Source organism: Oncorhynchus nerka, linkage group LG27 (assembly GCF_034236695.1).
Source record: "Oncorhynchus nerka isolate Pitt River linkage group LG27, Oner_Uvic_2.0, whole genome shotgun sequence".
NCBI classification, from domain to species: domain Eukaryota; kingdom Metazoa; phylum Chordata; class Actinopteri; order Salmoniformes; family Salmonidae; genus Oncorhynchus; species Oncorhynchus nerka.
In genome coordinates this window covers 68,425,428-68,437,478 of record NC_088422.1, presented here as the reverse complement: position 1 = coordinate 68,437,478, position 12,051 = coordinate 68,425,428, and the positions used below count along the sequence as shown (strand labels likewise).

The following is a 12,051-nucleotide window of genomic DNA, read 5'->3' as shown; positions in this document are numbered from 1 at the left end:
TTGGGCGTGCACAATTATTCAGCCCCTTTACTTTCAGTGCAGCAAACTCTCTCCAGAAGTTCAGTGAGGATCTCTGAATGATCCAATGTTGACCTAAATGACTAATAATGATAAATACAATCCACCTGTGTGTAATCAAGTCTCCGTATAATCGCACCTGCACTGTGATAGTCTCAGAGGTCCGTTAAAAGCGCAGAGAGCATCATGAAGAACAAGGAACACACCAGGCAGGTCCGAGATACTGTTGTGAAGAAGTTTAAAGCCGGATTTGGATACAAAAAGATTTTCCAAGCTTTAAACATCCCAAGGAGCACTGTGCAAGCGATAATATTGAAATGGAAGGAGTATCAGACCACTGCAAATCTACCAAGACCTGGCCGTCCCTCTAAACTTTCAGCTCATACAAGGAGAAGACTGATCAGAGATGCAGCCAAGAGGCCCATGATCACTCTGGATGAACTGCAGAGATCTACAGCTGAGGTGGGAGACTCTGGCCATAGGACAACAATCAGTCGTATATTGCACAACTCTGGCCTTTATGGAAGAGTGGCAAGAAGAAAGCCATTTCTTAAAGATATCCATAAAAAGTGTTGTTTAAAGTTTGCCACAAGCCACCTGGGAGACACACCAAACATGTGGAAGAAGGTGCTCTGGTCAGATGAAACCAAAATTGAACTTTTTGGCAACAATGCAAAACGTTATGTTTGGCGTAAAAGCAACACAGCTCATCACCCTGAATACACCATCCCCACTGTCAAACATGGTGGTGGCAGCATCATGGTTTGGGCCTGCTTTTCTTCAGCAGGGACAGGGAAGATGGTTAAAATTGATGGGAAGATGGATGGAGCCAAATACAGGACCATTCTGGAAGAAAACCTGATGGAGTCTGCAAAAGACCTGAGACTGGGACGGAGATTTGTCTTCCAACAAGACAATGATCCAAAACATAAAGCAAAATCTACAATGGAATGGTTCAAAAATAAACATATCCAGGTGTTAGAATGGCCAAGTCAAAGTCCAGACCTGAATCCAATCGAGAATCTGTGAAAAGAACTGAAAACTGCTGTTCACAAATGCTCTCCATCCAACCTCACTGAGCTCGAGCTGTTTTGCAAGGAGGAATGGGAAAAAATGTCAGTCTCTCGATGTGCAAAACTGATAGAGACATACCCCAAGCGACTTACAGCTGTAATCGCAGCAAAAGGTGGCGCTACAAAGTATTAATTTTGCACGCCCAATTTTTCAGTTTTTGATTTGTTAAAAAAGTTTGAAATATCCAATAAATGTCGTTCCACTTCATGATTGTGTCCCACTTGTTGTTGATTCGGACTGCAATAGCATCGAATAGCCCCCGTGATATGCAACTGTTCAGGGAAGTCAGGAACCAATACACGCAGTCAGTCAGGAAAGCTAAGGCCAGCTTTTTCAGGCAGAAGTTTGCATCCTGTAGCTCCAACTCCAAAAAGTTCTGGGACACTGTGAAGTCCATGGAGAACAAGAGCACCTCCTCCCAGCTGCCCACTGCACTGAGGCTAGGTAACACGGTCTCCACCGATAAATCCATGATTATCGGAAACTTCAATAAGCACTTCTCAACGGCTGGCCATGCCTTCCGCCTGGCTACTCCAACCTCGGCCAACAGCTCCGCCCCCCCCCGCAGCTCCTCGCCCAAGCCTCTCCAGGTTCTCCTTTACCCAAATCCAGATAGCAGATGTTCTGAAAGAGCTGCAAAACCTGGACCCGTACAAATCAGCTGGGCTTGACAATCTGGACCCTCTATTTCTGAAACTATCTGCCGCCATTGTCGCAACCCCTATTACCAGCCTGTTCAACCTCTCTTTCATATCGTCTGAGATCCCCAAGGATTGAAAGCTGCCGCAGTCATCCCCCTCTTCAAAGGGGAGACACCCTGGACCCAAACTGTTATAGACCTATATCCATCCTGCCCTGCCTATCTAAGGTCTTTGAAAGCCAAGTCAACAAACAGGTCACTGACCATCTCGAATCCCACCGTACCTTCTCCGCTGTGCAATCTGGTTTCCGAGCCGGTCACGGGGTGCACCTCAGCCACACTCAAGGTACTAAACGATATCATAACCGCCATCGATAAAAGACAGTACTGTGCAGCCGTCTTCATCGACCTCGCCAAGGCTTTCGACTCTGTCAATCACCATATTCTTATCGGCAGACTCAATAGCCTCGGTTTTTCGGATGACTGCCTTGCCTGGTTCACCAATTACTTTGCAGACAGAGTTCAGTGTGTCAAATCGGAGGGCATGCTGTCCGGTCCTCTGGCAGTCTCTGTGGGGGTGCCACAGGGTTCAATTCTCGGGCCGACTCTTTTCTCTGTATATATCAATGATGTTGCTCTTGCTGCGGGCGATTCCTGATCCACCTCTACGCAGACGACACCATTCTATATACTTTCGGCCCGTCATTGGACACTGTGCTATCTAACCTCAAACGAGCTTCAATGCCATACAGCACTCCTTCCGTGGCCTCCAACTGCTCTTAAACGCGAGTAAAACCAAATGCATGCTTTTCAACCGATCGCTGCCTGCACCCGCATGCCCGACTAGCATCACCACCCTGGATGGCTCCGACCTTGAATATGTGGACATCTATAAGTACCTAGGTGTCTGGCTAGACTGCAAACTCTCCTTCCAGACTCACATCAAACATCTCCAATCGAAAATCAAATCAAGAGTCGGCTTTCTATTCCGCAACAAAGCCTCCTTCACTCACGCTGCCAAGCTTACCCTAGTAAAACTGACTATCCTACCGATCCTCGACTTCGGCGATGTCATCTACAAAATGGCTTCCAACACTCTACTCAGCAAACTGGATGCAGTCTATCACAGTGCCATCCGTTTTGTCACTAAAGCACCTTATACCACCCACCACTGCGACTTGTATGCTCTAGTCGGCTGGCCCTCGCTACATATTCGTCGCCAGACCCACTGGCTCCAGGTCATCTACAAGTCCATGCTAGGTAAAGCTCCGCCTTATCTCAGTTCACTGGTCACGATGGCAACACCCATCCGTAGCACGCGCTCCAGCAGGTCTATCTCACTGATCATCCCTAAAGCCAACACCTCATTTGGCCGCCTTTCGTTCCAGTACTCTGCTGCCTGTGACTGGAACGAACTGCAAAAATCGCTGAAGTTGGAGACTTTTATCTCCCTCACCAACTTCAAACATCAGCTATCCGAGCAGCTAACCGATCGCTGCAGCTGTACATAGTCTATTGGTAAATAGCCCACCCATTTTCACCTACCTCATTCCCATACTGTTTTTATACTGTTTTTTATTTATTTACTTTTCTGCTCTTTTGCACACCAATATCTCTACCTGTACATGAGCATCTGATCATTTATCACTCCAGTGTTAATCTGCAAAATTGTATTATTCGCCTACCTCCTCATGCCTTTTGCACACATTGTATATAGACTGCCCATTTTTTTCTACTGTGTTATTGACTTGTTAATTGTTTACTCCATGTGTAACTCTGTGTTGTCTGTTCACACTGCTATGCTTTATCTTGGCCAGGTCGCAGTTGCAAATGAGAACTTGTTCTCAACTAGCCTACCTGGTTAAATAAAGGTGAAATAAAATACATTTAAAAAATTCTTCACAAAAAAAATACAGTTTTATATCTTTATGTTTGAAGCCTGAAATGTGGCAAAGGTCGCAAAGTTCAAGGAGGCCGAATACTTTCGCAAGGCACTGTATGTATATGCTGTACTCTATATCATCTACTGCATCTTTATGTAATACATGTATCACTAGCCACTTTAAACTATGCCACTTTATGTTTATATACCTTACATTACTCATCTCATATGTATATACTGTACTCTGTACCATCTACTGCATCTTGCCTATGCCGTTCTGTACCATCACTCATTCATGTATCTTTATGTACATATTCTTTATCCCTTTACACTTGTGTGTATAAGGTAGTAGTTGTGGAGTTGTTAGGTTAGATTACTCGTTGGTTATTACTGCATTGTTGAAACTAGAAGCACAAGCATTTCGCTACACTCACATTAACATCTGTTAACCATGTGTATGTGACAAATACGATTTGATTTGAATTTACCACAGGTGGGCTCCAATGAAGTTGTATAAATATCTAAAGGATGATCAATGGAAAGAGGATGCACCTGAGCTCAATTTCAAGTCTCATAGAAAAGGGTCTGATTTTTGTGTGTAGATTGATGAGGATTACTTTTTTAAAATCCATTTTAGAATAACAAAATGTGGAAAAAATGAAGGGGTCTGAGTACTTTCCAAATGCACTGTAAGTGATTGAGCTATAAATTGATATCCGGAACCACGACAGTGTGGGTGTCGTACGTACTGTAGTAGAAAGGGCAGCAGAGCTGACCGACTAATTGGGTTAGTTTTATGCAGGGAATTAAGAGAGAAAATCTATTTTCTGCTGACTAATCCTCAGAGATACAAAAATATCCCACATTTATTTACACATTGTGATGTCTCTCTGAACAACCGTCAATCATGACGTAAGAGCACCCTAGGTGTTGGATTACATCATCTTTGCTCTTTAAACTCAATCTATGTGTACATTTAACATTTAAGTCATTTAGCAGACGCTCTTATCCAGAGCGACTTACAAATTGGGTAACCAGTGTGAAACGGCTAGCTAGTTAGCGATGCACCCCAGTAGCATTTCAATCGGTGACGTCACTCACTCTGAGACCTTGAAGTAGTTGTTTCCCTTTCTCTGCAAACGTCATGGCTTTTTTGGAGCGATAGCTAACAATGCTTTGTGCGAGGCAGTTGTTGATGTGTTCAGAGGGTCCCTTGTTTGAGCCCAGGTTGGAGCAAGGAGAGGGACGGCAGCAACATTGCTACATATGGATATTTATAACCATCAAAAGACATGCCATCAGCACTACATAAGAAACAACGACTGAAGATTGAGTTCTACAAGTCTTTCCATATCAGGCATTTTACTCCAGTAGTCAACTGTGGTATTTTGTTTGTAATAATGCTAGGTGCATGTAATATTCTAGTGCATGGAACATATACTATCTATAAATATGACAGAACATATGGTATCTTCATCACATCAATATCATTCAGAGACACATGTCAACTGTGAGAGCTTTCTCTGTTAAAAAGCATAAATATGGAGTTTTAGCCATACAAGACAGGCATTCCATTTATCAATGCTGATTAAAAGAAATGAAAGTCCCATGACATAATGTGTACACTATAAGTCCCTTAAAAGGAATGCCTACACAGTTACAGTCATCAATTGTTGGCTGATTGATGTACGCAAATGGCTTTTCAGACTCCTGGCTTTATGAGTATGGCGCATGATGATCACTTTTTCAATCACGCTAATGTCTGGCAAAGGTCCCAATCATGCAAGTAGCACAGACCACAAGTAACACAAGAGCAAAACACAAACAAAGCAAGCAGAGATCAATGCTGAGGACAAATACTGACACAGAACGTCACAATAAACCACGATTAGAAGTATTTTGGCCATGACTCAAGAAGTGTTTTGACCATGACTTGGCCATGACTGTGTTTTGGCCATGACTTAAGAAGTCAGACAATGGTCATTAAAGCTGGAATCCTTAGTTGCTACACCCATCTTTGGACTTTGGAATTAATGATACAGTATACCCATTGATTCTTGAAAAATATAACTTGTAAATGCCTCATGAGCTTATTTAAACAGTCCTACTCCATCAGAACCCAAAATACAAGCTTGTTTAACTCCAATGTTGGTCAACAATGTAAATGCAAACAAACACTGTATAGCCTCAAAACATGGTTAAAACTATAATTTTGATATCATGGATGTTCAGTCCTGACTATGAATTTGAGAGTGATTATCTTTCTCCAAGCTCATCCCCCAGCTTTTTACCAAAACACAGGTAGGGCAGCCGCTTTGCTGTTGTTTCAGTTAAGGATTCCAGCTTTAAAGATGTGTGGGACTGACAGATTGTCCTCTATGATACAACATCACCAACACATAACACAAATCCATGCAACTCGTATCATACAGCCGTAGTGGCAGTCAGTCCTGTGGCCTGTATCTCACTGTTAGGGCAGTGTGGAACAGTAAGTATCAGGTACTACAGGTCTAAATGCAATGCCATCACAATATGTTTACAGGTACCATCACCGATAGTCCATTTGCTGTCCGTCCTTTGTGCGTGTCCCATTAGTCTGGCAAGCCCTCTATCACCTGTCCTCTCTCCAGCAACGTCCTGACCCTCCTGACACCTCCATAAGGTCAGCTATAAAGTCCTAAACGACTTCTGGTGCGATGGGGTGCCAGTACGCTGTCTCCACCTGTGCCTGACTGCACATGTCCCTCCAGTGTCCCTGTCCTGCCTCTGGGGCCTCGCAGCCAATCAACACACGGCCCAGCATGCTGCTCTTCGTGTAGAGCCGCCCCTGTTGGAGAGAGAGGTTGGTTGCTCTCTGACCATATACAGTAAAATGAGGTCTGAGACATTTCTTTTGTATAAAAATAACATTCAGATAGTTGTAAGACGCAAATGCACAGAAGATACATTTGATGGAAGACTTGTAACATAATTGAGGATGTAATAAAAAACTGTGGACAAACAAGTTATTACATTATCTGTTATTACATTATCCATGGTTGCACTCTCCTAATTCTTCACCACTGAGTCATTCCTACCTGCATGATGATGAACTCCAGAGCAAGAGGCAGCTGAGTGATGTCACCAACAGGCAGGTCAAAGAGAAAGGGAGCGTTCCACACAGCGTTGTGTCCCCCCGCCCCTTTGGTCTCCTTCGTACTGATCACCTTCCCATCCTGACGCAGGTTGATGACTACGTAGTGATCTGTAGGGACAAGGGAGCAACAATCAACTTGAGAGAGAGAGAGAGAGAGAGGAAATGACATGAGGCCCATCAGTATCTGTAATCTCATAAGGAGCTCAATCAGGGTGGCAGGGGCCTGGGAATATGACTGTGACTAAGGCTGAGACTGGATATGGGATTGTGAGGTTGACTGGGGTGGTTCTAAATCATGGCTCAGTGGCTTAAAGCATAGTGCCGGCAACACCAGAGTTGTGTATTGATTCCTGCATGTGTATCACTGTCAGTGTCGACAGTTCTGTATGTTGCTTGGGATGAAAGATAATGGACCTATCATACCTGCTGCTCCTGGCATCCGGGAGAGTTTGGCCAGGTTCTCAGCCTTGCGGACCATCACCTTGATGCGGTGGGCCAGTGTCTGGTACTGCAGCAGAATGAAGAGCTGACCCAGGGCCCGTGGAGCAGCACCGAGCGAACTCTTCCTACGACCCAACGTCTCCTGGGAACTCGTACTCTGGGAGGGGAGAGGCTGAGTTAATAAGAAGAAGAGACGAGCACAGTGTGTTGTTGTTTTATTAAACACATGTTCTTCTTTGTGTCCTGAGGTAACTAAAGTAGAAAACACAGCGTAAAAATAACGACATGTTGTTGCCACTAAATTATCATCCATAATGAATCTCATTAGTTGATTATTTAGAGCCGACAGCACCCTGGGCCCAGACCTAGTGAGCATGCAGCTGTGAGCCTGCCTGTGTTTGTGAGACCAGTGGAATCTAATGGGAGATCACCCAACAAGGGAGATTCACTTCACTTGCTCTGTCTCTCAGTCAGTAGTCATCATGTTATGCCCAAGAGAACCCACCCTGTGACCAATAGTGTTATAATTCTATAACGGATTACAGTAATATGGTGACTTAGATCTGATCTCATTGCACCACCACAGTACCATTAGAGATCACAACAACATCATTACACCACCTATCAGCTACCATCTCTCTACTTCTATTCATTTTCTCATTGGGTGATAACTCATTGAGCTTCATACACGTGAAGTTTCCCACAATCACATGTGCAGTATGCATGACATCTCTCTGTGCCTTGTAGCTGAGATCAGAGGCGCCTGCATGCTGCCATCCAGCCTCACGGAGAGATCCACTGATAAGACATGGTGTCGACATAATGTCCATACATCACCATGCTCGCTCAGCCCAGAGCCTGAGGCCTAGCTCTCTCCCTCTCACCCACACCCTCGCCAGCTCAGGCTGTCAGTAATGCCTTCTAGCACAGCCGCCACATCACCACAGAGGCCATGGCACACTGCACTCCACATGTTTGCTCTCCAGTCACAAACTACAATGTCACCATGTCCAACAACAGTGGAAAAGCTGCCAATGGCCGCTGGCCCAGACCTTATTCTGATTAGATTAGCCTGACACATTCCCTCATAGATAAAACATGATATGGGCTATTCATAGCCCCAGTGTGTGTAGTTTTGCTGTGCGTAAAGTTAACTGAAAAAAGAGGTCTAAGATGGTGGGGCTATAGTGCCCATAGAAATAGAATAACTATATATATATATCTATGTTGTTCTATTTCTATGATTAGTGCCCTAGGCTTGTAAAATGACAGGCATAATGTGTTACCCTTTTCAGCCTACTCCTGGTGGGGGTGAGCTCCCTGGTGTAGGTGACAGTTGTGTCGGGCTCCCAGTCCATCTCCCCACAAGGCATCTCCAGCTCTCCCAGCGCTGTCTCTCTCAGGCCTGAAAAGTCCCTGCTGAACACAGCCAGCCGGAGGGTGCAGGCGCGGAGCTCTTCCACAGAGCCCACCTGTAGCACAAGGCTCTGGCACTGTATCTCTGGGCTGAGGCTGGGCCGCCGAAATGCCCCCTGCTGGGGTGAGGGGCAGAGCGGGGGCAGGCTGGCTCGTATGAACACCCCACTGCGCCGCCGTGCCGCCCCGGACAGGCCCATGATGTTGGTGGTCAGAGTGCCCCGTGCCGGGGAAAAGAGTAGGGAGAAGTGTAGGAGAGGAGCAGGCTTGGTGGGGATGGATAGGGAGCTGGAGCTGGAGCCATACTGTGGCTGGGACAGCTCCCTCTGAGGGCCAGGAGGGTGCATGGCACTGCGAGGGCTGGTCAGGCGGCTCTGTTCGCTGTACAGGAAGTTGTCACCGTTCACAGAGTAGCGGCGTTCCAGCGCCCGACGGGTCTTGGAGACTAGGCCCAGTTTGGGGATGGAGGGCAGGGAGGCGCGGCCATGGCCTGAAGGCTTGTAGTGGGAGGAGGAGGACACAACCGGGGTGCTGAGGCGACGCATGGGGAAGCAGGACCTGGGGGAGGACCTCAGCTCAGAGGAGGACGACCGGGGGCGAGGTTCAAAGGGCAGGGTGGTGAGGTCATTCTCAGAGGGGGAGGAGCTGCTATTGTGGGAGGGGAGGTCCAGGACATCCCCGTCTAGCTCCTCATACTGCTGCTTGATGGGTAAGGTGCCAGAGGAGAGGGTCACGGTGACCCGTTCACACGTGGCTGAGGAAGGGGACAGTGCAGCCTCTTTGTCCTCTGGTGGATGATACTTCCCTCTCCGCCAACACAGTAGACAGCCCAGCACCAGGCAGAAGCAGAACACTCCCAGACCCACTGCCAGCAGAATCTGCAGGTGGACTGGACACAGGAGGGGTTACGTTTCAATTACATTAGTGACTAAAAAATGCAGAGACTGAGAAAGAGAGTGAGAGCGCAAGAGGCCCCCATCAATTTGCTCCTATTCATTATGAATCATTGAACATAATTCTATTTAACTTATTTATTTGCCAATACAGCCCTTAACTTATTATGTTTCTACACCCATCATCCATTATGAGATTAAACAGGAAATGGCTTTGGGTCCTAATTCTAACTAATTGTTCTCTTTTGGAAATGGGAATTGTGGACTTTGATTTAAACCAGAGCAGCAGACTGATCTGAATGCGGTGGAGTCACATTTCCTGCTTTCAACGAGGCTTAGTACATGTGTAGGAGGCGATATCAGCTCTCATCTCATCTCACTTGACTACCGATTTATAAGCAATGTAATTGGGACACCAAGGGATGGTACCCTATTACCTCTTTAGTGCACTACTTTTGACCAGGGCCCTACTCAAAATCAATGCACTATAAAGAGAATAGGGTGCCATTTCAGACACCGAAAAATAACTTGTCCTGTAACGTAAACACTTTCTGACAGACAGTCTCCGACTATGACTCATCCATCAGGCCCAATCTGTTTGATTGAGAATGAGAAGCTCTGAAAAAAATGGTCCTTTTCAAGGAGAATGTGAACCAGAGATCACCCTGATCATGACTCACCAGGGCATCTGGCCATTCAGAGACATTCAGAAACATTATCAAGGCCAGACGGTGGATGGAAAAGGTGAAGGCTCTCTACTGTGGACAGTGAGCGATGATCCTTATCGGGAAAAAGATTATTGCTTGGTGTAATGTATTGCCTGGGTCCATTTTAGTCATTGCTGAAACCCAGTCAGTGATAAGACAGCTACTAGCCAAATATAACAATTGTTATGCAGTCTCTGTTACCACAAATGAAATACAGTATGCTTCAAGCTGGTGTTATTAGACATTACAGGGTCAGGGATGATGTTGTTTAGCCAGTAGACATACATCTCTAAAGTGAAGACAATGACTCTTATAAAGAACTGATACAGCTAATTCCTATGCTAATATGACTTCAAGGAAATCTGTTGGTCTCTATGAATTCTAAAACAGAGACCAACAGATTTCCTGTCTCTTTGCATTACATGGGCTGCTAAACCACTACATATCAAAAAGAGACAGAAAAAGCCCAAATAAAATCAATACTATTTAATACATTATTTTATATAGCAACATGTATGCATTTATAACCAGATGTATATAAACTTCACTAGATCATTTCCACTAGTCATTTGTAGCTTACACAATCGAACTGATTTGAAATGGTTTTGTTAAACCATGATTTAAAATGGTTTTGTTCATTCTTAAATTAAATCCATTAAAAGGTGTACCACGTCGTTACTGTCCTGTATTAGACGTTATCTTCATGCTGTTGGTATTTCCTGCTGTTTGTAACCTGTTGGTCCTCGATGTCTTTATCAAATAATATTTACATTGTCACGTAAAAATGTGTACCCATTAGTATGCAAACTATGCACCACATTAACAGAAGTTTAATTTAAAATAATACATTAAGATCTGGTTTTCATAAAGTATTAAGCTTGTCATTTTTTCAACCTTGAGATGAAGACAAGCAAATTCACAATAGTACATAGCTCATACCAACTTAACTTGAATTTCAAAGTGCAACAGAACTAACCAAAATTATGATAACGTTTCTTACCTCCTAGAGCATATTGCGTCATTTTTCAGATTTTATTTTTATATTCCACCGACATCAATGTGAACGAAGGTTTGTGCGTGAGATCCATTCCCGCTTTATCCTGCACGCGCACTGGGAATTTCCTTTGCACAGTGGGTCTCTGCATTGACGTGACAGACCGGCCGTTTAAGCCAATCAGAGGGGTCGGTGGGAGGATATGCTGAACTAAAAAGTAAGCCATTGCTGCTGATTAGCATCGTATTTCTTATTGACAATATGACCTAATAAAAAAGTAGCTTGTTACAAATGAAGTCAGATACAGTTATTAATTCAGCAACATCTAACATTTTAAGACATCAATTCAATAATCATGAAATAGTGTAACCTAATAAGAGAATACAAACACATACAAACATACACACACTCTGTGTATGACTCACAGTTAAAGACCAAAGGCTGACCACCAAGAAACCTGTCTTTCCTCAGATCTCACTTACCGTTGACTAAATGGTACAGGTATTTTTCCCACATGGTACCCATCACTTAGAAATGGGCACCTCCCATTATCTGCAACTACCTCTACTTCCTCTGTCCTGCGTCAACCCACTCCCCATTTCCCTCTCACATTCGACATGGACACACACACACACACACACACACGCAGTAGGATCCCATGTCTAATGTTTCTCCCCTTGTATAGGGAAAGACAGTGAGGAATATCTATTTAGAGTATGCAGGCTCTTCGCTTTGGGCAGAAAATGCATCCTACTCCTCTTTGTGAAGAAGCTTCCCTGCCTCTTTGAGATGTGGATGAGTAATCATTGTAACTCTCTGTTTGTGTGTGCATGCTTGCGTGTGCTGTCAG

The 12,051-nt window shown here is 44.7% G+C and overlaps 1 protein-coding gene across 1 annotated transcript; it reads right to left on the bottom strand.

Moving 5' to 3' along the window:
• Positions 1-4,448: 4,448 nt before the first annotated feature.
• On the bottom strand, positions 4,449-11,304 carry LOC115111114 (synaptotagmin-4-like). Its single transcript, XM_029636993.2, has 5 exons — positions 11,208-11,304; positions 8,478-9,496; positions 7,174-7,348; positions 6,692-6,858; positions 4,449-6,441 (listed from the first exon to the last, which is right to left on the bottom strand). Exons 1-5 carry the CDS (start codon positions 11,227-11,229, stop codon positions 6,292-6,294), a joined length of 1,533 nt encoding a protein of 510 aa, XP_029492853.2. The 5' UTR covers positions 11,230-11,304; the 3' UTR covers positions 4,449-6,291.
• Between the last annotated feature and the right edge of the window lie 747 nt (positions 11,305-12,051).